Source organism: Prionailurus bengalensis, chromosome E4, assembly GCF_016509475.1.
Source record: "Prionailurus bengalensis isolate Pbe53 chromosome E4, Fcat_Pben_1.1_paternal_pri, whole genome shotgun sequence".
Taxonomy (NCBI): Eukaryota; Metazoa; Chordata; class Mammalia; order Carnivora; family Felidae; genus Prionailurus; species Prionailurus bengalensis.
Window position 1 is genome coordinate 63,059,244 of NC_057360.1, and position 27,350 is coordinate 63,086,593.

The 27,350-nt window shown below is 41.2% G+C and overlaps 1 protein-coding gene across 2 annotated transcripts in view; it reads right to left on the reverse strand.

Moving 5' to 3' along the window:
* Positions 1-27,350, reverse strand: part of ATF6 (activating transcription factor 6) — a 205,599-nt gene that overhangs the window by 53,207 nt on the left and 125,042 nt on the right. For both annotated transcript variants that reach the window (XM_043567583.1, XM_043567582.1), the window contains exon 16: positions 1,288-1,372. In XM_043567583.1, the coding sequence (XP_043423518.1) occupies positions 1,288-1,372 (85 nt within the window). The remainder of the gene's footprint in view (positions 1-1,287; positions 1,373-27,350) is intronic.

Below are 27,350 nucleotides of genomic sequence, written 5' to 3' on the forward strand. Positions count from 1 at the left end.
TAAGAAAATGTCATAATGCTTTTAGACATTAGCAAAGCAAAGTTTTTCTTTTATATCTATAAAGCTGCCTCCTGAGCATTTCTAATAAGCGGTCGGGAATCGGCTCATTGAAATTCTATAGTCCTCTACGGTCTTAAAATGTACAGTGAATATCCAATACTTTTTCTCCAAGACTAAATCTTACTGGAATTTATCTAGAATCCCAGTGATTTTTGTTTTGTTTCGTTCTGGTTTTTAATAATTGTATGTGGTTGTTTAACTACGCCCGTCAGTCAGAATGTGAACTAGCTCAACTACAGGTTAGTTCCAGGAGCTTTTCATTTTTGGCTTACCCATAAACTGTGAGGTTCCTGCTCCTAGACAGAAAAAGTACGGGTAGTTCCATTACGTCGGAGAAATGGACTTGAGAAGGATGGCCAGTCCCCCCGGTTTCATTAGAGCCCTAATATGATGTGTCAGAGAAAGCAATTAGCCAACGATATACACTGTGCTCATTTACAACACACAGCTGGCATTGGGAGTAAGCTCTTTCTCTTTTCCATGAAGAACCCAGCTGGAAATAATCTCCCCTTTACTAAATTTCTTTAGTACTTCGTATATTCCTTATGGGACTTTCTCTTTGGACCACAGTGGTTTCTGGGCTTTTTTCTTTTCTTTTTTTCTTTTTTCTAGATTATGAGCAAGATGCCTTAACATCTTTAGATGATACCAAGGTGTTACAACATTATTTGTGTTTTCGGTAATACCCAGCACTAGTAGGAAAACAAAATGCAATCGTGACACTATCGAAATCAAATTCATCAGTATTATGGACTAAACATAAATAGGCTTCTGATGTTTGGTCTGGGAATCATGTCACCATTTATATAATACAAGAAACTGCTCGGAGTTCCTAAAACCCAACTTGCAAGTTCACTCTCAGAAGCCGGCAGAGGCCTCTTATACTATGTGTATCACTAGAAAGGTCACAGAAAATAAGTCTGTAGAGCAGTCAAGATGCTAACTTTTCCAATTTTGTACGTAAGAGAATGAATTTTTTCTCTTAAAACTACAGTAATTTTAAAAGTAACTTTCAATTAAATCTTTTACTTTTTAAAAGAGCTATTTTTAGAAAGAGTATAGGAATTTAAAACTAGTATTTTGTAAAAACAGTGGAAAATGTTTCAAAATTAATGCAGGGATATATATCTGACCAAGCAAACATTTTAAATGTCTTTTAGTTAATCCAGAGAATATTGGTTAAGCAAAGCAATCTCATGTTGTTATTAAACCAAAACTTCAACTTACCATTTATGTTTATTGCCGGTAATACAATTGACATCTTTGGTCTTGTGGTTTTGTTATGGGTGGTAGCTGGTAATAGCAGGTGATCCTAAGAATGACAAAAAAACAATCTGTTGTAACAACTGGCTTAGTCCTATAACAGGCCAAAATCAGAGTTTCTAACATGCCAACGTTTCATTGGGATCATAAAAAATGACCTTCTTTAACTTGGCAGAGAGGTCATTAACTACAAATCATCTCATGATTCATTTATTCACGATGCAACAAACATTTACGGAGTGTCTATCATTACCGGGTCTATGTAGTAGTCTTGGAATACTCACACATTCTAATAACATACATGCCGTGCTACACCACACAGAGTATTGGTCAAGGAGTCAGAATGGAGGGAGTTTTTTTAATTTTTCATTTTATTTCAGAGAGAGAGAGAGACAGCTTGAGCAGGGGAGATGGGGAAAGGGAGAGGGAGAGGGAGAGGGAGAGGGAGAGGGAGAGGGAGAGGGAGAGGGAGGGAGAGGGAAAGAAGAGAGGGAGAGAGGGAGAGAGAGGGAGAGAGAGGGAGAGAGGGAGAGGGGGAGAGAGGGGGAGAGAGGGGGAGAGAGGGGGAGAGAGGGGGAGAGAGGGGGAGAGGGAGAGGGAGAGGGAGAGGGAGAGAGAGAGAGAGAATCCTCGCTAAGTGTGGAGCCTGACGCAGGGCTCAATCCCATGGCCCTGGGATCATAACATGAGCCGAAATCAAGAGTCGGACACTCAACCAACTGAGCCACCCAGGCGCCCAGAACAGGATTTTAATTCTAGTAAAACGAGGGAGCTAGACGAGGTAGTATCACAAGATCCTGAAATTAATCTACTCAATAGAATCATCTTCCCTTTTTTTTTTTTTTAAAGAAGAGGGACATTTCCACCCCCACCCCCACCCCCCCGCCCCACAAGTCCCAATCCAAAACTACCAACACATAAGATAGAGATTCTGATTGATGTTAAGGCTAGAGCCTGGAGCCTTGCCTGCTTAGCCTCCCCTTTTCCCCTTGAAACAACCAAGTATTAGACTTCTTCGGGTAAGCAACAGGTACATATCAAAGAAGATGTATAGTTCTTGCCCTTAAAAAGTACTCAGTCCAGTGGAAGAGTAAAAGAAAATTATAAATGCATGTCTAGCACAATTTTAAAGTTCCAAATATTATACTGCCAACTTCTGATCATCTATAAGTGACCCGTGGCATCTGAAGTTTCTGGTTTCCAAGCACACAAATACTCAAAGTACGAATACGCCAAGAGGAGTCTGGCTTCAAACAAGAGGGAGTGTGGGTGTTTTGAAAGAGGTATGCACCTCCGCAGGTATCCTGAAGTAGACTATAAATGACAGAGGACTCTAATATTAACTATTGTTTGAACATCGAGAGCTCCTTTTTCCTAGCAAAAACAGGAATTGTCACAGCAAAAGGAAAAAAGAGAAAAGACAACAACGTACATTAATGTTTCCACTTAAGGGAGCACAGAGCCCACCCTGCTATTAAACCCTCATTTCCTTCTCCTGCTCCTCTGCCCCCTTGCTTCATCACTCGTTCGGGTGACGTAAGACTACCAGCAGGACTGAACAGAGCGGAGGGTGACAAAAATGCGGTGCAACTTGGTTCAAGGGTCAGTGTGATTATGAAATGAAATGATCAGCAAAGCTAAGGGGGGAAAAAAAATCTAGAATGCAAAAATCAAATTGAAATGAACATACATGAACAGAGCTGTCCAGAACACGTTTCCAGTAACTGCTTGTACTTTGTTGAACTCAAGGCAACATTTCTGTGAGAACAGTTTTTTTTTTTTTTTTTTTTTTTTTTTAAAGCAGGGTAAAGATGAGTGAAGCTGTTCTGTTGGATTCCAACACGGCAGAGGCAGCACGGGGTTTTTTTCTTTTTTTTTTTTTAAGTGCATTGTTAGACACAAAGATCACACATTTCTGGGTAAGATAACATAATATAGCCAAGAAAAAAAAAAAAAACTTTGCTGATCTTCATGCCATGGAAATTATAAATACGATAATTCCTATAATTAAAACACTGCTTCAGGGCCCCCAAAATCGAATGAGAAAACAAACCAACAAACTCGCAAGCCCCAAATTAAAGCGACTATAAAAATAAACACGCTCAGATTCCACTGGCCACGGGTTAAGGTCAGGCTCAGACTTAAATCTGAGTTTCCGGCTCAAATCTAGATGCCATACTAAACATTGTTTTTAAACGTGATCTTCTGAACATAATGTCTCCTGCTTTCTTTCTTCATTAAATTTCAAAGTAGTTACTTTTGCAGGAGGAGGCCAAAAAACACATTATTATTTATGAAAAAGAAGAATCACATCTTGAATGCATAACAGTTATTACAGTTCACCAGCCTTACCTCTAATTATTAAAGTTTGCAAATGGGGGAGGGCATCTATCAAGTTCAAGTTTTCGTGTCCCACAGGGAATCAAAGCTGGTATAGTACAAATCCCAACGGTGCTTATATTAAAAAAGAACGTAGGGGCACCTGGGTGGCGTAGTCGGTTAAGCATCCGACTTCAGCCAGGTCACGATCTCGCGGTCCGTGAGTTCGAGCCCCGCGTCAGGCTCTGGGCTGATGGCTCAGAGCCTGGAGCCTGTTTCCGATTCTGTGTCTCCCTCTCTCTCTGCCCCTCCCCCGTTCATGCTCTGTCTCTCTCTGTCCCAAAAATAAATAAAAACGTTGAAAAAAGAAAAAAAAAAAAAGAATGTAGACACACACACGTCTGGGAGAGTGTTGTTAGTTCATTTCACATTTACTTTCTCTTCCTCAAATTAAATGCCCTTGACACAACAGTGATTCTGAATCACTTTTTTCTCCCCAGCTGTGTTCATCCCACTCTTCTTTAATTAGCATATCATTAATTTTATCAATGACATTTTCAGGAACAAAAGAGCTTTATTTTGGCACTGTTACTAATTTTAGGATATCTTCAACCACACTCCTGAAAAGCTTCTACAAGGACTGAGCTACCACGGGGTATCTTTGGGGAGGAAACTTTGTGGACAGATATTATCATCAACACATTGTTATTTTTATTCCCAGAAGAAGTCAGAGAAACACTGGTGGGAAAACACCAAAACATTTCACTGTGAGAATAAAGCATCAGTTTTCCGATGTTACGCAATATCGTGCATGAGAAAATATGCTATTTTCATGACAATTCTCCCGGTTCCCTTTTCCAAGCACTTTGTTAGAAGAAAACCAAAATATTAGTGCATAACGCAGCATCCAAAGTTATGTTTCTTCTCTTTTCAAGAGGGCTAAAGCATTGGAGACTAACTTAACAAAAGAACAGAACCACATTTGCTCTGCTGAAGGTTACAGTGGTAATTCACAATAAAATTAAGGTCGTAGTACTAAGTGTTCTCAAACGTTGATTCTACATGTCCGTGCAGAGTCAAAACTGACCTCAATTTAAACTGACAGCCGAGATTAAATGACCCTACTCCTTTCTAAAACATACTGGCTGATGCCCATGGTACAACTGAACATTCACAACTAGCTGTGTTTTTTTCCCCACAACTACTTTTGCTAATTGTATTTGTTAGTGTAGGGGCGCCTGGGTGGCTCAGTCGGTAAGCGTCCGACTTCGGCTCGAGTCATGATCGCGCGGTTCGTGAGTTCGAGCCCCGCATCGGGCTCTGTGCTGACAGCTCAGAGCCTGGAGCCTGCTTTGAGTTCTGTGTCTCCCTCTCTCTCTGCTCCTCCCCCACTCACACTCTGTCTCTCTCTCAAAAATAAATGAACATTACAATTTTTTTTAAATTGTATTTGTTAGTGTAATTGTGTAATTTAAAAAAATACAGAAGTTGATTTTTAAATATGTGTGAAAAGGAGAACAAGATTTAATAAAAGTAAACAGTTTAAAAAATCCACTCACTGTAAGACAACCACAAAAGACTGGGGAAAAAAACCATACCAGTCTGCATTCAGATTGCTTCAAAAGTGCCTTTAAGTTCTTATTCTAATTTAAAGGAATTGTAACTGACCCTGGAAATTATGGTTGATGCAGTGTGAGTGCAGTTTATACAAGAAAGGTGATATGGGGCTCTCGTGGATCAGAAAAGAAAAGGTGTTGGCCCTACATCAGAACTTGGCAAACAAGTCCACATTTATATAATTAAATGAAACCACTGTAAAATATACATTTGAACAATCTCCTGCTTTAACCAATTTTGTTAGCTCGTAGATCATCCACTAGTCTCTGTTGTATGAGGTAAGACAGCTTCTCTTGTATTAGGAAACTGTGACCTAAGGTTGGAGCCCCTTCTCCTTGATAGAAAGGAAATGTATTTAATATCCAACGATGTTTCCTGGGGATGAGAGAAACCGTCGGCAAGAGGCTGCACCATGACACCGACCATCTTTCCCTTGGATCAACATGGGCCTCAATTAGTCAAATTTTGCATGTCAGGCTCATGCTAACAACAACGGCCCCTTAACATTTTATGTTTGGTCTGTGTCCACTGGATTCCAGAGATGGGCTTGGTTTTCCAACATAAACAGTTAAAACCAGATCAAAACTAACAACAGCATCCATCCTCGTTTCAAAAATAGCTTCGTATTAAATTTTTTCTAATCTATGTTCCTCCCCTGGGGAGCTTTTGTTTTCCATTATCACTCTCCCTGGCTCACCTCACCAAGTCTCCTTCAAGTTACCAAAGAGACAAGCATATCAAAGCTTGGAAACAGGAGGGCCCGAAGCAGGCCTTTCAAAGCAATTTACCCAAGTCAAACATTCTGAATGTATGTTGTTTTCTAAGAGCCATATTGATTGTTGACTGGAAATCAGATGTGTCCATATATTAAAACAATTAAAAAGCAAAGGTAAGAAATTTGAAATCATTAAAATATACAGACACATGGGGCGCCTGGGTGGCTCAGTCGGTTAAGTGTCCGAGTTCAACTCAGGTCATGATCTCGCGGTTCGTGGGTTCGAGCCCCGCATCAGGCTCTGTGCTGACAGCTCGGAGCCTGGAGCCTGCGTCGGATTCTGTGTCTCCCTCTCTCTCTGACCCTCCCCCGTTCATGCTCTGTCTCAAAAATAAAAATAAACATTTAAAAAAATATATACAGACACATACAGTGACATGTCCTGGGAAAAAAAAAAAAGTAACAACAACAGCAAAACTAAAAAAAACAGAGGTAGTAAAACGAAGTAGAATGTAATCATTTTAAAAGTCTATTAAAATGTCTAGGATGTAGGGCTTCCCGTTATCGTAAAAACAAGCAAAGTACATTACTCACCCCCAAACTAGAAATGGTTACTATAAATAGCTAATATGAAGGCAATATTTGTGCCACTAATGTATGCAATACAATTACAGACCAATAAAAAGAAATGTTAAGCTTGTATCAGCACCATTCGTATGCATGTCGGCCAGAGGAAGGATAAATCAAAACTATGAGTGCACAACAGATGGCTCAAGAGTGAGCCAAGGTTTACACTTGACAAGAGGAAAACTTTGACACTACATTCAAATCTGATAGATGCTGCCAAGGTCACCAAAGGAAAAATCAGCTTGACATCCTAATAGATACAAACTCATTTTAAGATGTGGTTCTCATATCAAACTCTGCAGGAGCCCCCGAACCTGCTGAACGCACTGAGACCTCCCCTTTTACTCACACAAAAAAGTGTAAGGTTGTACCATACAACAAAACCGTCTTTTTTGTGGGTGGGCCGAGCATCAGTAATTTCATAAAGTCAACCTAACAGTCGCTGTATATGCCTCTTTAAAAAAAAAATAATTTTTTAATTAAACTTTAGACCTAACGTGGGGCTCGAACTCATGACCCCAAGATCAAGAGTTGCATGCTCTACTGACTGAACCAGTCACGTGCCCCGATATGCCTCTTTTTTAAAAGTAGAGTTAATTTGGGGGAACCTGGATGGCTCAGTCGGTTGAATGTCCAACTCTTGGCTCCTGATTTTGGCTCAAGTCATGATCTCAAAATTCTTGAGTTCTGAGCCCCGAGTCAGGCACCGCCCAAGCTCTGCTTGGGATTCTCTCTCTCTTCCTCTCTCTCTGCCCTTCCCTGGCTCAAGTGCTCTCTCAATGTCTCTCAAAATATACAAACACTTAAAAAAATAAAAGTCGAGTTAATTTAGTTTCTTGGTCAAAATGCTTTCTTGTAAATACTTACCCAAGGATAAAAGAATGTTTCCAAATCATTCTTCTGTTAATAAGAGTTTGCAGGGAAAGTGTTTCTAAATCAGGTCAGGGTTGTTTTCCCTAGAGAAAGCTCTTAGACAAAATGCTGGTTATATGCTCTGAACAGGAATCAGGCCAGCAAGTCTTTGACCCTGTATTTCACATTACTCCATTTCATAACTCAAGCTAATCAAGTTCAAAACTTTGTCAGCCTTAATACAGAGCTTTTTCAAAAGCTGGACAGTGTGTGATTGAGGGAAATGAATTAGGACCCCTCAAACTTGTCATTAATCATCATTTGTTGAGTGCCAACAGTGTGGCCATCCAAAAAACTGTCTTAAGGAGAAAGGTCAAACACTAAATGCATGGAGACTTTAACCATTAGGAGTTTGTCGGACGTAATGTTTACAAGATGTTTCATTTCAGAAAATCCACTTTGCTCAGGACTGCTGGTAGGAAGTGAACTTGTAAAAGATTAAATCGCCTCCTACAGATACGCTACCAAAGCGGCCAGACCGAGGGCGGGGGGGGCGGGGGGGGGAGAGGCTACAGTGAACAGAGCCAATGAGTTCTCTGAGAAGAGACATTACGAGGAAACACCTCAAAGAAAAAGTTCAACTCCAATATCTAAGAAAATTATTTTACTTTGCATTGTACAAAATGGGGGGAATGTCGGGTTGAGACAAGAATAGTTTTTTACTTTTCCCTCCTCCCCCCCAAAATAATTTTTTAAGGTTCTAGGCAGGAACTACAAGAATGGTGTAAAATTGTGTAAGTGGTCTCAAATGTGTGTGTGCGTGTGTGTGCGTGTGTGTGTGTGGACTATCCCAGCAGCAAGGGAAGGGAGACACCATTCTAAAGTTCTCTCTCCCACACGATTCTGTGTCTGGACAGTCCTCCAGTCTCCACTAAAGACCTTGCTCTTCCTTCCAAAGGAACTTCGATCTGGGTTTCACACAAAGAAATAGGAAGGACTAGGAAATCTTCCTAAAGTACCTTTTAGGAAAACATTGGTCTTGACAAGGCAAACCACCAAGTGGGGGGGGGGGGGGGGAAGCCCTGTAAAGTTTCTTTTAAAGCTCTTAAAGGTTTCACTATAATCTGCAATCATCTGATTTTTCTACTTCTGTGGACAAATTTTCTCTTGAGATCCTGGGTTATTAACTGAACGACTGGCCCACAGGGGAAGCTGAGTTTCCAGCTGCAGCCTTGCTAAGGAAGGTGGGGGTGCTATTACACTCACTTGTTCCACAGGAGCTCAGACGAGTTCTCCCTTCGTCTCACCAAGGGTGTACTTTCCAGAACCTAGTACATTTCTCTGCGTTCTCATCACAAACAGAACATCAAGTTCTCACTTTCCATTCCGTTCTTAATATTTATTTTTGAGAGAAAGACAGAGAGTGAGTGGGGGAGGGGCAGAGACAAAAGGAGACCCAGGATCCAAAGCAGGTTCCAGGCTCCGAGCTGTCAGCACAGAGCCCGACGTGGGGCTCAAACCCATGGACACCGAGATCATGACCTGAGCCGAAGTCAGACGCTTAACCGACTGAGCGACCCAGGCACCGCACCCCCCCATTCAGTTTTTAAAGTGAATTTCTGACATATAACGCATTTGTGGAAAAGGAATGAAAATTGTTTTCAGTGTCTGGTCCAGTATTGTTTAAGAAAGAATTTCAGCTACATTTCAGGTAGGGATGGCTCCAAAGGCAAACTAAGGTATTACAGTATTAATGTTAAGTTCTGTAATGATTAGCTACCCTTCAGAACGCATTTAATCTTCTGGCCACAGGAAGCCGAGATCAGAAGTGAACATACCGACAGTAGCGGGTCCTTCTGAAGCAGAAGTTCTTAACAAAGGATACATATCGGAATCATACAGGCCTTCATCACGTAGGCACCAGGGTCCCCGCCCCCTAAAGGAAGTCTGAGGTGGGCCAAAATTGTGCAGGTATCCCTGGCAATTCTGATGCAGATGGCTGGATGACACTGCTTTCACAAGCACTGGCCAGCATGGTGTCGACAGAGACTATGAGCACGGACTCTGGAGCAAGACTGCCTGGGTCTGAATCCTGCCTCTGCCACTCCCATCTCCAGCTGGGGGACCTACAGCAAATTCCTCGACCTCTCCGTGCCACAGTTTCCTCATCAGTAAAACAAGGACAACAGCAATACCTGCTGCACAGGTTGTTTATAAAGATTAAACAAGAGAATACTTTAAAGCACTTGGGAGGGGTGCTTGGGTGGCTCAGTCGGTTAAGTGTCCGACTTCGGCTCAGGGCATGATCTCACTGCTCCTAAGTTGGAGCCCCCGCATCAGGCTCTGTGCTGACAGAGCTTCAGCTCCATCTCTCTCTGCCACTCCCCTGCTCCTAGTCTCTCTCTCTCAAATATAAAATAAAATAACAAGAAAAGTGAAAGCACTTGGAATAGTAACTGGCAAGTGAAAAGCACTATTGTAAGTATTCAATAATTTTTTAAATGTTTATTTATCTTGAGAGAGAGAGAGAGAGACAGAGAGAGAACAGGGGAGGGGCAGAGAGAGAGAAGGAGAGAGAGAGAATCCCAAGCAGGCTCCACACTGCCAGCACAGAGCCCAATGCAGGGCTCGAACTCACAAACCATGAGATCCTGACCTGAGCCGAAGTCAAGAGCTGGACACTTAACTGACTGAGCCACCCAGGCAACGTATTAGTATCTGATAATTTTTTTAAAACGGATCAAAAAATTTGAGGTCAGAGTAGTCCTTGATGACATGTACTGGGTAGGATGACCACGGACACGGATGTAGATACTTTTGTCCGGATTTCTTCCATCCGACCTCATGGCTGAGAGCCACTGTCCCACCGCTCAATAAAGAAACTGACAGTGACGGGCACTCACTACTGATCCAAACTCTGAGCCTAGAAATGGAAGCTCTTTATACTTCAGTCCCTCCGATCTGGCCTCTTTTCCACCGTGATCTCCACTATTCCTTTTCACAAATGTTACCGCCAACTGTCAGAGATATTCTCTATAAATTCGACCAAGAAAAGAAGATTCCCTCACATTTAAGTTTCTTTAATTTAAAAGGTAATGGGGGAGGGGGGATGACACCTGGGTGGCTCAGTCAGTTGAGTGTTGACTCTTGATTCCAGCTTAGCTCATGACCTCACAGTTGTGGGATCGAGCCCTGAGTCAGGCTTTGCTGAGCGTGGAGTCTGCTTGGGATTCTCGCTCTCTCTCGCTCTCTCTCTCTCTCTCTCTCTCTCTAAGTAGATAAATACATCTTTTAAAAAAAAAAAGATGACGGGAAAAATAACTGAAGCCCAGATATTCAAAGCTTCTACTCGATTTTTTTTAAGTACTGCTGGACTGCATGTAGGGGTGAGGTTACAGATGGAGAGGAGAGCTGAAAAAAGTTAAGTTGGTTTTAAAAAGGTATGAGTTATTAGCAGGGAAGAAGTGCCTGGAAGTTGGAAGAGTGGAAAAGAGATGGAAAGAGAGGGCTAGCCTGGGTTGCTGCCTTTGGGTGACAGGGGAGAGAAGGGGCAGTGACTCTACGGTGTGTGTTTGAGGGGTGGGGAGGGAGGGGCAAGGGGACACTGCTGCTGTTTTATTTAATAATTCTCTTTACGGTATCTTCAAGAGATGTCATTAAAGGCCTTACATTACTTATCACGTTTATGAGGTTTGGGAATTGGATTTCTTTTAGATTTGTCGCTGCATCAAAATCAGTCTTAAAAAGGGGCAAGCAAAAAAAAAAACTCCAGTGTTATTTAAATTACACATGGTCTCTTCCTCTGTGGAGACCTCCCAATGGACTTCTGGCAGAGAAGCACCTTGAAAAATAGAATTAAACCCTAGTCCCAAAGCCAAAACCAACCCCAGCAAAACAAAACAAAAATCCAACCAAAAAGAGCTCTCACAGGCCTAGTTTGGGAAGGATTTGGGCAGCCCCTGTCTATGCGACACATGCCTTTCTTTGCTTCTCTCCATCACATGCCATGTCTCCGGCCCCTCCCAGTCCCCGGCCTGGCCCAGCCACTCGGGCCCTTTGGGTCTGTTGTGGCCCAAAACCACTTTCTCCCGCCTCAACTCAGTTTGCTCTTCTGACTGTAATTTCCCTGCCCCACTTCCTCCCCCGCACCCCCCACCCCCACCCCAGGTCACGGCTCTTCCTAATATCCCCCCAGGACAAGCTGAGCCCAATCTCACTCCCAGAAATGTGCTCCTACCAGGGGGTGTGGTAATGTCGCCTCCACTCGCTTCCCTGGTTTGACCAGGCTGCCATCCTAAATCCCAACGTGGGTTACAGGGGCCCCGAGAAGATGTGGGGGGAGAGGACGACATTTAAGGGCCTGTATGCTATAAGGCACAAGGCAGGAGAGATCAAAGCCAAGTTTCTAATTTGATACTCTTGATATTTATTACCAGTAAAATAAGCCATGGAGTACATTCCTAAGGTTACTAAACCACTTTCATTTTGGTTATGTGACTTTCAAATTAGTTTCCCTAAACCTTTAAGATTTTGTACTTAGTTTTTACAGTACTGGCTGTTGGTTTTGGCTACCCAGCATTTGAATATCTTGTCTGTTGGTGGGGTTTTGTGAGGGAAAAACCGCAGAAGCCTGAAGGGGAGACATAATTTCTCTCCCAGCTCTCTGGCCACTAGGACACAGACGTGTGACCTAAGCTCGGCCAATCAGATTTTGCCCTTAAAATTCAAAGTCTTGGGCATTATTGGCAAATAAGGACTGAGACTTAGAGTCCTCGCGATGGGAGCATGCCTTTGGCGGCAGTGCTGGTGGCCGTGGGGGTGGCCAGTGATGAGCTGTTCTAACCCAGCTTCTTGAGTTTGGCTGTGTCCTTAGCTGCGTTCGGTTCCCACCCCTGTTCTGGGCTGAGCTCTCCAGCATTCGCACGGCGTCTGTGAACGAATAGCCTTCCATTAAATTCCTTTTCTGTAATGTAAGCAATTTCTGCTTTCACTTAAGTTTACAGTAAATTTCTGTTGCTTACAACCAAGAACAATCACCGGCACAGGGCTGGGATTCCATTTCTGACATATTTGAGATGGCCGGTTAGTATCTGACCTAGCACTTCCCCCCAAACATTAATTTTAATTAGATTAATCATGGTATCATATTAGGTAAACAGATGGAGTCATACATCAGACTCCCATTTGATCCCTAAAGTAATGCAAAGTGGCTCTGTCACCATCATTCTCACTGAAACTGTCCTTATAAATATTACATTCTAATGGTCAACCCCTCTGCTTTTGCCAGTCCTCCCCCTACTTGCTCCCTGCAGCATCTGACGCTCTCAACTTCTCCTCCAACTCTTAGCCTTCATTGTGCTCATTTTCCGTCGTGTCCCCACCCCCCCCCCCTTTCTGCTGCCTTCTCTTCCAGCCCCATCACACATTAAATATTGGGGTTTCTCAGAGGCAAACCTTTTTTCTTTTCTTGGCATTTTCTTCTAGTCCCGTAACTTGAAATGTATGTTTGGCTTAAATCTCTTGAACTTAAGAAGCCCATATTTACAAATGCTTACCAAACACTTCCACTGGTATATTCTATAGGTCCTTAAACTACAATTTATCTTCCTCCTGGGTTTCCTATTTTAATTAATGTCATCAATTTCTATTTAGTTGTCCAAATAGAAACCCAGAATGATCATGGACTCCTCCATTGTTCTTACCGTCCACACAAAATATGCCCCTTTTCTTAGTCCCAAGAGTGAATCCCACATTTAGCTCCTCCCATCTACCTGTATTCACTCCTTGGTAATGTCATGTACTCTCAGGGACTTAAATATTATCTACATGCTGATGACTCCCAAATTTGTATTCCTAGCCCATCTCACTCCCTTGGCTTTGACTCCTATATCCAACTGCCTACTCAAAACACTCACTTGGACCTTGGACCTTTCCAAGGTAAGATATCCAGAACTGGGCTCCCGATATGCCTCTCAAACGTGCTCTCCCACAGCATTTCCCATCTCTGTGGCAAAGCCGTTCTTCTCCAATGCTCAGGCCAAAGGTCCTGTAGATCTTCTCGTACTCCATATCCAATCTATCGGTGAAGCCTGTCGATTCTGCTTTCCAAATACATCCAGGATCGAACCGTCAGTCCAAGCTGTTATTGTCTACTGTCTCTATAATTACAAAAGCCTCCCAGATGATCTGTCTGCTTTCGCTCTTTCCTCCAAGTCTATTCTCATTACAGCGACCTCAGTGATCCTGTTGAAATGTACATCAAAATGTTCTGATGACTTCTAATCTCCAAGTGAAATTAAATTAACCTCGATGGCCTTTAAGGCTGTATATGTTTGACCCAGCTACTTAATTCTCTGACATCATCTTCTACGGTTCTTTCCGCTGCTTACTCTGTTCCTGCTCACATATACCAAGCATGTTGTTGCTGTGACCCCAGAACGTCCTTTCCGAAAATATGTGCATGGCATGCACCTTCCCCTCCTTCAAATCTTCACTCAAATGTCACCTTCTCAGTGAGGCCTTTCTTGGCTGCCCTAGTTAAACTGCACAGACACATGCCCACCAAACACACTCATGTCCTTTCCTTTCTTTGCTTTACTTTTCTCCCTAACACTTACTGTTTGTCTTTATCCTTTATAAGTAAGCTTTCCAATAGCTGGTATTTTCATCTGGTTTGTTCACTGCCAAATCACCAGGATCTATTACAGTCTTTCAAATAGCAGGTATCCAAAATGGTTTATAGGATAAATAAATTAGCTACAGGACTGATAATACAATAGATTTTTAACTAGTTTTTTTTTTTTTTTTTTAATGTTCATTTATTTTGAGAGGGAGAGTGTGCAAGTGAGCAGGGAAGGGGCAGAGAGAGAGGGAGAGAGAATCCCAACCGGGCTCCGCGCTGTCAGCACAGAGCCCAACTTGGGCCTCGATCTCACAAACCATGAGAACATGACCTGAGAGGAGATCAAGAGTTGGATGCTTCTGACTGAGCCCCCCAGGTGCCCCATTTTTAACTAGTTCTTTGCCTCAGGGAAGCAAGGACCCATGAGACTCTTTCAGCAAGTCTGCAAGGTAAAGCTATTTTCATAGTAATACCAAGGCATTATTCGCCTCTTATCATTCTTGAAATTTACACATAGCGAAAGAGCAAGGTAAGACTGCCGGGCCTTTGCATGAATCGAGGTAGTGGCACCAAACTATACCAACAGCACTGTATGCTTCACTGCCCCATGCTCATAGTAAAAATTAATCCATACAAAAATTTAAAAAGCCAATTTCAATTAACAGTATCCTTGCTGGGGAGCGTGGGTGGCTCAGTCGGTTAAGCATCCAAGTCTTGGCTTCAGCTCAGGTCGTGATCTCACAGGTTCATGAGTTTGAGCCCCACTCATGGGCTGACGGCACGGAAGCTGCTTGGGATTCTCTCTCTCCCCTACTTGTGTTGTCTCTATCGCTCTCAAAACAAATAAACTTAAAAAAAAGTGCAATACAGATCAATGAATTTTTTTTTTTTTTTAATTTTTTTTTTTTTCAACGTTTATTTATTTTTGGGACAGAGAGAGACAGAGCATGAACGGGGGAGGGGCAGAGAGAGAGGGAGACACAGAATCGGAAACAGGCTCCAGGCTCTGAGCCATCAGCCCAGAGCCCGACGCGGGGCTCGAACTCCCGGACCGCGAGATCGTGACCTGGCTGAAGTCGGACGCTTAACCGACTGCGCCACCCAGGCACCCCCAGATCAATGAATTTTAATGTTACAGAATATAAAGGTTCCATTGACATGGTATCAGATTCCATATTGCAATTCATCTTTCAAGAAATGATCACCTGTTGAATTCTGATAGAGTATCAAAAAATAATAATCCCCCACAATGATCTGAAAACAGTATTAAAATACTCCTCCCTATCCGTGAGTTCGAGCCCCGTGTCAGGCTCTGGGCTGATGGCTCGGAGCCTGGAGCCTGTTTCCGATTCTGTGTCTCCCTCTCTCTCTGCCCCTCCCCCGTTCATGCTCGGTCTCTCTCTGTCCCAAAAATAAAGAAAAACGAAGAAAAAAAAATTTTTTAAATACTCCTCCCTTTTCTAACTATGCATCTGTAAAGAGCAGGAGTTTCTTCTTATATTTCAACCCAAACAACATCCTGCAACAGATGGAATGCAGAAATACATATGAAAATCCTGCTAGTTTCTATGAAATCAGATAGTAAAAATCTGCAAAACTATAAAAAATGCCACTCTTCTCACTAAAAATAAATTTCTTATTATTTTCGTATGAGTCACTAAATTAAATATTTTTAACATTTATTTTTAACTTCTAACGGCTAATGATTCTGAGCATCTTTTTATGTGCTATTGGCTTTTCACATATCTTCTTTGGAGAAAAATCTATTCAAATCCCTTGCTTATTTAAAAATTGGGTTATTTGTCTTTTTACTGTTGAGTTGTAAGATTGCTTTAAAAAAATTTTTTTAATGTTTATTCATTATTGAGAGAGAGAGACAGAGAGAGAGAGAGAGAGAGAGAGAGAGAGAGAGAGAGAGAGAAACAGAGTACGAGCAGGGGAGAGGCAGAGAGAGAGGGAGACACAGAATTCAAAGCAGGTTCCAGGCTCTGAGCTGTCAGCATAGAGCTCGACGTGGGGCTCAAACCCACGAACCATGAGATCATGACCTGAGCCGAAGCCGGACGCTTAACCGACTGAGCCACCCAGGCGCCCCAAGATTACTTTTTATATTCTGGATACAAGTCCCTTACTAGATACATGATCTGCAAATAGTTTCCCCTGTTATGGAGGGTTCTCTTTTCTCTTTCTTAATGGTGTCCTTTAAAGAACCAAAGTTTTTACTTTTGAAAAAGTTCAATTTATCTATTTTTAAAATTTTCTTACTTGTGTTTCTTACTTGTGTTTCTTACTTTCTTACTTAGTTTTATAAACTTTTCCAGAGTGGCTATATTATCTTATATTCCCATCATCAATGGATGAAAGACCTGATTTCTTTACATCCTTACCAGCATTTGGTTTTGTTACTGTTTTTTATTTTCAGTCCATTATTTTGGCACAAAATATCAACTCCATTCATAATTTGGATTCCTGCTCAACTCACTTCTCCTTCCATTTCCATTCTCTATCATGTAGGCCTAGGGAAAATTAATTGCCCTAATTTATGTTCCCACAATCCCTTATACCTCTCACAGTGGAATCACCCAACATATGATAGTTTGTGCTCACATGTCTGTTTCTACTGGGTAGAAAAGGTAACATCCATAATGGTGGGATCCTCCTGAAAGTACGTAAGGCATTCTATTCAAATATGTATATGTATTTTCCCAAAAAAGGATAAAGAATCATTGCTTTTGAGGGAGAAATGTTTCAATTTCCAGCAAATAACACCTTGTTCACAAAGACTAAAAGTACTCAATAAACATTTTAGCATGAATGGCTCTTTTAGCGAAAAGTTGCCTCACTCAAAATTGTTTCATATCTTACAGATATGACTTCCACACTATAACAACTACTTTATTTACATTAAAGCAAAACGATTAACTTATGGACAAAATGTGTTTGAATGGTTATTTACAGTGAAACAGTGAAAAATCTTCAGCCAGGCACTCATAAGGAACAGTTTATTTTCCCAATTAATGACCATTTCATCTCAGACTGTTGTCTTCTAACATCCCAGACATGAGTTAACAGAAATGACTGACGGCTCTGGTCGATTTGTGGTTACTCTATCATCATGATTATTACTCATATCCTTAGAAAATCTTTTTTTAACCTATTTTATAGCCTTGCCCACAATTAAATGCACTCTTTTCCTAATACATCTCAAATTTCACCAAAACAAATATTATCACATACCACATGTATGTATAGATATGTATACATAACACATGTATTCAGTAGTATAATGAAATATCCTAGGAGTAAAAGGAACTTAGGGCTAACGACGACAAAGATGACTTCTAGGAGAGAAGGAGCTTGAAATTTTTGTATCCATAGCACTAGAATACTAACAGAAGCTCATCAAGACTTTTAAAAAGTTGGGGCCGCTGGGTGGCTCAATTGGTTAGGCGTCTGACTTCAGCTCGGGTTGTGATCTCTAGGTTTGTGGGTTCGAGTCCCGCATCGGGTGCTGTGCTGACAGCTTGGAGCCTGGAGCCTGCTTCGGATTCTGTGTTTCCCCCTCTCACTGCCCCTCCCCTGCTTGTGCTCTGTCTCTCAATAATAAATAAATGTAAAAAAAATTTTTTTAATTAAAAAAATAACTTTAAAAAGGTGAGTAAGTGAATGGGTGAATCTCTTCTTATTGTTAAAGGGAGTCAAGTCAATAGAACATGAAGGACACTCATTTCAAGAGACTTCTATGCCTAGAGATGTTATAATGTCTAGACTAATTCATTTTTTTACAAACTTCCTTAGCTATAAAGATGTAACGAAAGACACACACACACACACCAAAACACAAACAAAGCATAACACACATGCATAAAATAGGATAAAAAAAGAAAGTTCAGAGCACCCAACTGGAAAATATGCTCATCAGAAACAGTAACATGAAAAGAAAGAAAGAAACAGTAATATGAGAAGCACAGCGGGAGGAAATCGCACTAGTTGGAAATCATTTACTGTCCTCAGCAGAGTTCAGCTGTTAAACAGATGCCCCTGTGAAAGAACAGCCATCATTTTAAGACACTGCCCACCACTTACCTGTGGAAACTCTCAGAATAATGTGACAAGAATCTAAGCTGCTCTTTCAAAAAGCTGCTAGAACTGATCGACGAATTCAGGAAAGTCGCAGAATACAAAATCAATGTGCAGAAATCTGTTGCATTTCTATACATTAATAATGAAGTGGCAGAAAGAGAAATTAAGAAAACAGTCCTATTTACAATTACACCAAAAATAATAAGATCCCTAGGAATAAACCTAACCAGAGTGCTGAAAGACCTGTACTCTGCAAACTACAAAACACTGATGAAAGCAACTGAAGAAGACACAAACAAATGGAAAGACATTCCATGCTCATGGTTCGGAAACACGAATATTGTTAAAAGGTCTATACTACCCAGAGCAATCTATATATTCAATGCAATCCCTGCCAAAATACCACCAGCATTCTTCACAGAGAAAAAACAATTTTTTTTTACATTTATTTATTTTTGAGAGATAAAGAGAGAGCACGAGCAGGAGAGGGGCAGAAAGAAAGAGAGAGAGACACACACACAGACAGACAGAATCTGGAGCAGGCTCCAGGCTCTGAGCTGTCAGCACAGAGCCCGACACATGGCTCGAACCCATGAACTGTGAGAGCATGACCTGAGCCAAAGTCGGATGCTCAACCGACTGAGCCACCCAGGTGCCCAGAGAACAAACAATTCTAAAGTTTGTATGGAACCACAAAAGACCCTGAGTAGCCAAAACAACCCTGAAAAAGAAAAGCAAAGCTGGAGGCATCACAACTTCAGACTTCAAGTTATATTTCAAAGCTGTAGTTATCAGAACAGTATGGCAATGGCACAAAAATAGACACATAGATCAATGAACAGAAAAGAAAGCCCAGAAATGAATCCACAATTACACGGCCAATTAATCTTCGACAAAGCAGGAAAGAATATCCAATGGGAAAGAGTCTTGTCAACAAACAGTGTTGGAAGAATAGGACAGCAACGTGCGAGAATGAAACTGGGCCACTGCCGTATACCATACACAAAAACCAATTCAAAATGGATTAAAGATCTAACTGTGAGAACTGAAACCATAAAAATCCTAGAACAGAACACAGGCGGTAACTTCTTTAACATCAGCTGAAGCAACTTCTTTCTAGATATGTCTCCTGAGTCAAGGGAAACAAAAGCAAAAATAAACCATTGCGACTATATCAAAATAAAATGCTTCTGTCCCCAGCAGAGGGACAATCAACAAAACTAAAAGGCAACATACAGACTGGGAGAAGATATCTGAAAATGACATGTCCTATAAAGGGTTAGTGTCCAAAATATATAAAGAACTTCTAAAACTCAACACCCCAAAAATGTTAATAATCCAGTTAAAAAATAAGCAGAAGACGTGAACAGAGAGTTTTCCAGAGAAGACATCCAGATGGCCGACAGACACACGAAAAGATGTTCAACATCACTCATCGTCAGGGAAATGCAAATCAAAACTACACTGAGGTATCACCTCACACCTGTCAGAGTAGCTAAAATCAACAACACAGGAAACAACAGGTGTCGGTGTGGATGTGGCCAATGCTGGTGCACTGTTGGTGGGAATGCAAACTGGTGCAGTCACTCTGGAAAACAGTATGGAGGTTCCTTAAAAACTTAAAAATAGAACCACCCTATTATCCAGCAATTGCATTACTGGGTATTTATTTACCCAAAGAATACAAGAACACTAATTCAAAGGGATACACACACCCTTACGTTTATAGCAGCGTTATCTACAATGGCCAAACTATGGCAGCAGCCCAAGTGTCCATCGACTAATGAATGGAAAAAGATTGGTGTGTGTGTGTGTGTGTGTGTGTGTGTGTGTGTGTGTGTGTGTATGAGAACATTATTCAGCCATAAAAAGGAATGAAATCTTGCAATTTGCAACAACACGGATGGGGCTAGAAAGTACAATGCTAAGCAAAATCAGTCAGAGAAAGACAAATGCTGTATGATTTCACTTCATATGTGGAATTTAAGCAACAAAACAAATAAACAAAGGGGAAAAAAATCTTTAAGAGGGAGAAATCAAGAAACCGACTCTGATAGAGAACACACTGACGGTTACCAGAGGAGAGGTGGGTGGGAGGATTAAGTAGGTGATGGGGATTAGGGAGTGCACTTGAGAGGAGCGATGGGCGCTGTATAGAGGTGCTGAATTCCTCTGCTGTACGCCTGAAACTATTCTAACACTAGATGTTAATTAATTATTCTGTACCGGAATTAAAATAAAAACTTAAAAAAAAGAGAAAGAATCTAAGCTGGACATTACTCTCCAGTGTGAGACCTACACAGCGCTGGCATTAGTAATTAATGGTGAAACTGGAGGGAGTAAGAGGTGGTCAGCCCTGCCCTGGAATGCAGGGCACACAAAAGTGCTCCCATAAACAAAGGCTCTGAAAAGACTGGCGGCCTGAGGCAAGAGTAAGGTAACAGCCCTTATTCTAGAGGGGGGACTTGGGGGGAGGGGGATTTTTTTTCCCCCTCAGTTTTAGATCTTCACTCTTACAAGGATTTCCTTTTATTAGGAAATGTGGCCACGGCTATCGTCTTTACACCTAGCAAAACACTGTGCACTCGGACTCCACAGAAGATCATGGAAAATCCGCCTACCAACACGGAGCTCAAAAGACACGTAGGATGACAGCCTAAATAAAACGGCGGACTGGAGTATTAGGCTAATTCATGAAGAGGAGCGATAAACTAAAAAGGGAAATAAATGCCTATTAATTAGGAAAACAAATAGGTTACTGTTAAAAAAAAAAAAACAAAAAACCCATCAAGGAAAGTGTCTAGGAAGTGAATGCTGGACCGGATAACGAAAGGAGGTGAGGATAGCCAACTAACTAACCTCAACCCTTTCTTTGCTTCCACATTCTTAGAATGATTAAGATACCAAACCGCAGCTTTCTACAAGGTTAGAAAAATTTCCCTGAAGTCTTTCTATTTCCCAACTCTCGCTGTGTCTGTGATACTCAAAAAGCATTCAAATACGGAATATGTATATAACTAGGAGGCGATGGCCCATACGCTGAAAATTTGGGCCCAACTTCCTTTCTCCAACTTTATCCTGTACAATACTCCCTGAATGCTAATAAACTCAGATTACTCCCTTTCTTTCCCACCACACTCTTTCAGGGATCCTTAACTTTACAGTGCGGTTCCCTGAGCCTGGAATGCCCTGGGTCTTTATTATTCTGTGCCGAGAATACCTATTCACCTGATAGAACTCAGCGTACAATTTCATCTTTGAAGGCTTTATGATCATCTCCATCCCAACCCTAAAATCTCCGGTTTGGCCAAGTCTTACATAGGGGATTTTCCTGAAGGTCTGCCGTTACATTCAAAAAGTCAACCAAAATATGACAGATTATATTAAGCAAAAGCACAGAGTCATGGGGCAAGAACGGCCCCTACGGACTGGGGAGTCTATGCCCTTATTTGAAAAGAATTAAGGCCCAACTGGGATCTAGACCCGGCTCCGTCAACAACAATTTTATTCCAACATCCCAGCGATCACCAAATCAAAGTAAGTGTTTCCAAAATCACCAAGAAAAAAAGACCTTGAGACCTTCAAAGTGGAAAATACAATTCACTCACGAAAGGCGGTTTATCACATTGCTAAGAGCAGCAACCCCCACAAGCTGCGGGGGTTTCTGGGATGTCCCTAAATAAAAGAAAATCAATATCCATGAATGACTTCACAAACATACTTATCTCTCAGGTCATATCTGTCTAGAATACAGAATTTCTGCTCTCTCCCTGTGTGTGCCTGGGCTTTGGGGTGTGACCAGGAATGAGATGCCCCCTTTAACATCACTCTGCATCACGGAAGATCAGCATGCTAAGAATACGGAGGAAAAAGATGGTCATCACAGTTAATCTTTTTAGCCTCTAAGTTACATGAATAACAGGTAATTATGCGAAAGTAAGCACTAGGGATGATTGTACATGAAGCTGAAGTAATTTCACATTAAATATAGAGAATTATGGATGGAACCCTCAAATGCATTTGCAATTCTAACAGAATCACATACTGAAATGTTAAAGTCAAACAGATACAGGCAGCCTTACGTATTAGTAATTATTCTTATACGTTTTAAGTCATGAATCATGGGAACTGTCCTATAAATCTCTGAATCTATTATTTCTGCAGTTCCCAGGACACATCTTTTCCTAAAGAGAATTGAGAATCGTTAAATGGCTTTCTTTGTTCACAGAGAGGAAATAAATGTATGACTCTACTACAGGCAAAAAAAATCAAAGAATGGTCGAAGTATGATCTGACAACTCTCAGAAAATAAAACTTTTACAGAAAATAATAATCTCACCAATATAAAATAGTAGGTTAAAACCAAACTTCAGGTGAGTATATAACTTAGCTGTTTAAAATGATCCGAAAGCAAGTTCAAATACAGAAACAAAAAAGAGCTGTTGTCTGCTACCCAGAACTATGAATATAAGCCCAATTTATGGCTCACCTAAAACATACTTAAATATACTGGAAGGGAAAGGCTCAGGCTGAGGAATATGTCTTAGTCCTTCAAGACTAACTGGCTTTAAAAATTACACAAGTACATACACGTAATTCATATACATGATAAGCAGGAACACCTGTTTTATAATAGTTAAGGGTAATGTTTGTTTAATTAATACAGGACAGAATAGGGGCGCCTGGCTGGCTCAGTTGGTGGAGCATGTGACTCTTGATCTTGGGGTTGTGAGTTCCAGCCCCACACTAGGCACAGAGTTTACTTAATTTAAATAACATAGGGGTGCCTGAGTGGCTCAGTCGGTTAAACGTCCAACTTCGGCTCAGGTCATGATCTGGCGGTTCCTGAGTTCGAGCCCCGTGTTGGGCTCTGTGCTGACCCCTCAGAGCCTAGAGCCTGCTTCGGATTCTGGGTCTCCCTCTATCTCTACCTGTCCCCTGCACGTGCTCTGTCTCTATCTCTCAAAAATAAATAAATAAATGTTAAAAAAAAATAATAAGGGGCGCCTGGGTGGCGCAGTCAGTTAAGCGTCCGACTTCAGCCAGGTCACGATCTCGCGGTCCGTGAGTTCGAGCCCCGCGTCAGGCTCTGGGCTGATGGCTCGGAGCCTGGAGCCTGTTTCTGATTCTGTGTCTCCCTCTCTCTCTGCCCCTCCCCCGTTCATGCTCTGTCTCTCTCTGTCCCAAAAATAAATAAACGTTGAAAAAAAATTTTTTAAATAAATAAATAAATAAATAATAATAAAAAATATATATATAAATAGGTCAGAATAATGTATGAGTAGACGACATAGTGGTTTACTGTAATTTTATACTCAACATCATTCCAGTGTTACTAAGATTGCCCAACAAAAGTATTGATAAACATAAGTTAGTAAATACATTAATACTACTTGTGATTCCAAAAACACGTACAGAAATAGTTTCACATACACTTGAAATCAATCCTGAGATCAATAAATCCTCAGGATATGTTCATCACGGGGTCAGTACAACTTTGTTAAAATAATACCGCCTCTTGAAATTACTAAGAAGAGATCAAGATCGTACCTAAGAAAAGAAACCAGCCATTAATCTCACAGTGTAGCTAAAAATTTCAGAATTGACTTCAGAGTAAATTTAGTTAGTTTAGAAATTAGTGAAGTTTCGAAGAGAACAAATAATAAAAGAATAACTATATTCTGGCATTAAATCATTAAAAGGATCATCAATCTCTCATATAAACATGTTTCACTTAAGAGATCAACACAGCACTACTGTGAATAATATTAAAAATCTCAAATTTATTTTCTAGGCAGAACTTTTAAATTAAATCTTTTTGAGTAAGTTCAAATGATTTCTGAGGTAGGAATAGAAGGGTAAAAATGAATGAGTAATATTTCTTTCTGACGAGGACAACTCCCATGTCCTGTGCTTTTAGCAAAGGTTTCGTTTTTTAATTTTCAATTTTCAAATTTTCAAATTTTCTTAGGGAGCTCTAGAGCGTTTTGCACATTTTTACAGAATGAGTATGTCTCGGGTAACGCATAGGTTTCTGTCTCAGTGTAAGGACTGCAAAGCAAAAAATTAGCACGCGCTATAGAATTAAGGAGATATTCTTTCAATAAGCTACAATTATTTGCTTGCTTTAATGAAGCTACTCTGAGTTGATCTGTTGCCAGTACTCTTCATCTTCTTTCTAAAAGTTTACACAGAAATTACATTCATCAGAATTCTTTTATTCTTCCTACGATACTAAATGGTTTTATCTTTAGACTTCTTATAATAAAATGCAATCATGTGGAGTTTAAATGCAGAAGAATTCTATTCGACTTACTGGCTTCTTATTGAAAATATTAACCCTTGGCTCAGGAGGTTCATAAAAATGGCTTCCTAAGAGGTCTTTTTTCATGCCATCTGTTAATTACAAGGAGAGCAGAATCTTACTCCTCCAACAACAGCAACCATAGAGTCAAGTTTCTTCAGTTCTGGATGGTGTCTAACAGAAGCAGTGGAACAAGCTGTGAAATACACGGGTCGTGTTGTCAGTAATTTTGTGCTGGTCCCATAGCAAAAATGTAGGAGGGAAAAGCAGAAAAACGTATTTGCCAATATTAAAGAAGCAGCAGAAGGTTGTGCTGTGCAGACTTCACCACGCTTCTATACTGTGTGAAATTCATGACAATTTTTCCGCCAAGTATTTTAAGTCTTTATATTTATTAGCAAATAAAACTTAAAACCTGAAAGAACTCCTTCTTAACTATTTAACAAACTATGCTAACACTCAAGCATTAACGAAACTGTTTAACTTTTTGAGTACCGAAACCTGGAAGGGTAAATAAAGCATTGTGGGCATGACCAGAGAGAATCAGTTCTGGAAAACAATTTTCAGGATTCTTTACTCTTTGACATACTAGACTTATTTCTCCGTAACTCGTGGCTAGAAAAGTAATAAGAGAATTACTGGTGTTGCTAATGGGGTGAGAGAGTCGTGTTCGGGCGGGGGGGGGGGGGGGGGGTTCGGGGCAGATGTTTAACAACTCGCAGCTGTCGCACGGCGAACAGGCTTAATGACATTACCAGGAAGAGAAAAAGAGAGCTGCCAGGACTACTTTAAAGAATTTGTATTATTGTGACATGAAAAAAGCTTAATTAGAAGCCAAAAACTAGCCTTTGTTTAATTCTGAATCAGATCCCTCGGGGTCCCACACCATTGTCACACGTGTCTGGGTACACATCCACATACGTGTTCGGCTGTAGCAAAGTTTTTCACTTATTTACTAGAAGTCTTAGGAGAAAGGGGAGAAACAATTTTTTTGTCGTTTGATCTCGCTTTGGCTGGGTTCAACTTAATTCAAAATACTTTATAAACTTACTGTAGGCAAACCCCCGTAAGGGATAATAGAGTGAATAAAATAACTCCTCACTATTCTCAAGGGACTTATGCGGAGAGGCTATGTATGTACATAAAAATAATACAAGGAAACAATATTATGGGAACGCTGCGGAATTATGGGGATTTGGGTGTTCAAACGCTGTTCCTTGTGGTAGAGCCTGACTTTGCCTGTAGGTATCTGTGGGCACCAAAGGTCCGCTATTCTTTCATCCACACAAAAACAGGTGTCTAAATTTTTGTAAGATGCCAAACTTAGGATCTATTTGGTTTCTAATTTAGCTGCCCTGAATTAACCATTCAGATTACTCCCCGAAAGTCTGGGTAAGAGACACCGTATTTAGAAAAGGATGCTTACAGGGCATTCTAGCCATCCACTCCTGTAGGAATTCTAAGTTCCAAGATCAAGCAAAGTTTAGCCTCTCTCTGAATGGCTTTTACTGAATTGCACATTATGAACCGGATGGAAAACCAATAAAAATTTCACTGAAGGGGCGCCTGGGTGGCTCAGTTAAGCGTCCCAACTTCGGCTCAGGTCGTGAGCTCACAGTTCGTGAGTTGGAGCCCCACGCTGGGTTCTGTGCTGACAGCTCAGAGCTTGGAGCCTGCTTCCAATTCTGTGTCTCCCTCTCTCTCTGCCCCTCCCCCGCTCGTTCTCTCTCTCTCTCTCTCTCTCTCTCTCTCTGTCAAAAATAAACATTAAAAAATGTTTAAATAAATTTTACTGAAAATCAAAAGGTCCACACTTAATGAAATGCCACGTCCCCATAATACACCACCGGAGAAAGTTCTGTTTCAGCTTCAAGGTGCATCTCAATCACCTTAGAAATCTTAGCTCCCACACAGTGCTGACTTTATACGCAGAGGCAACTTCAGACTTTCTAGTACACAATAAAAAAGGAAAAAAGAAACTGGTGAAATCGTTAATAATCTACTTATTTAACCCAGTGTAGCCAGGATATTATCATTTAACATGCAATCAACATAAAAGTTACTGAGATATTTTACTACTTTTCTGCGTACCAAGCCTTCAAACTCTGGTGCGCCTTTCACGCTGCTAGCACATCTCAATGACCAGTTCTATCTGAAGACTCGTGTCTACTGTACGGAACTCGCTAGAGGGCAAACTTCTTTTGGGAAACGGCCCTTTCGGGCTTCCTCCCTAACAAAACACTACAGGTCTTCTCCTTACCCCACTTCATTCTGTGTGAACAGCGGTTGTAACAATTCCACTTAGCAATTCTTCGGCGGTGAAGAGTCGGGGTGGGGGAATTGGTCAGCAGGAAATTTTAAACCCATATATCACGAAAGTAAAAAACCAAACTCTTATACTAGACGTCTTCTGGTCTATCTCCAAATGCTCTCACAGCCCCATCCTCCAACAAAATGGCATCGCTGATGGTACAGAACAACTCCTCGTCAGGAGGATACGGAACTGGAGGTGCTGACGTTCCCGGGTTTCGTTTAGCGAGGGTCATTTTTATGACCCACGCAAAGTTACGTTTAACATAAATTGAGAGATTCCTTAAAAATGTCTTTACATCATCTTTAAGTAAAAATATTATGGGCTTAGAAACAGTTCAACATCTCTTAAGTTCTGCACAATAACATTTTTTTACATTTTTTTAATATTTATTTTTGAGAGAGACAGCAGGGGAGGGGGAGAGAGCGAGAGGGAGACACAGAATCCAAAGCAGACTCTGCCTCTGAGCCGACAGCACAGAGCCCGATGCAGGGCTTGTACTCATGAACCATGAGATCGTGACCTGAGCCGAAGTCGGACGCTCAACCGACTGAGCCACCCAGGCGCCCCTAGAAGG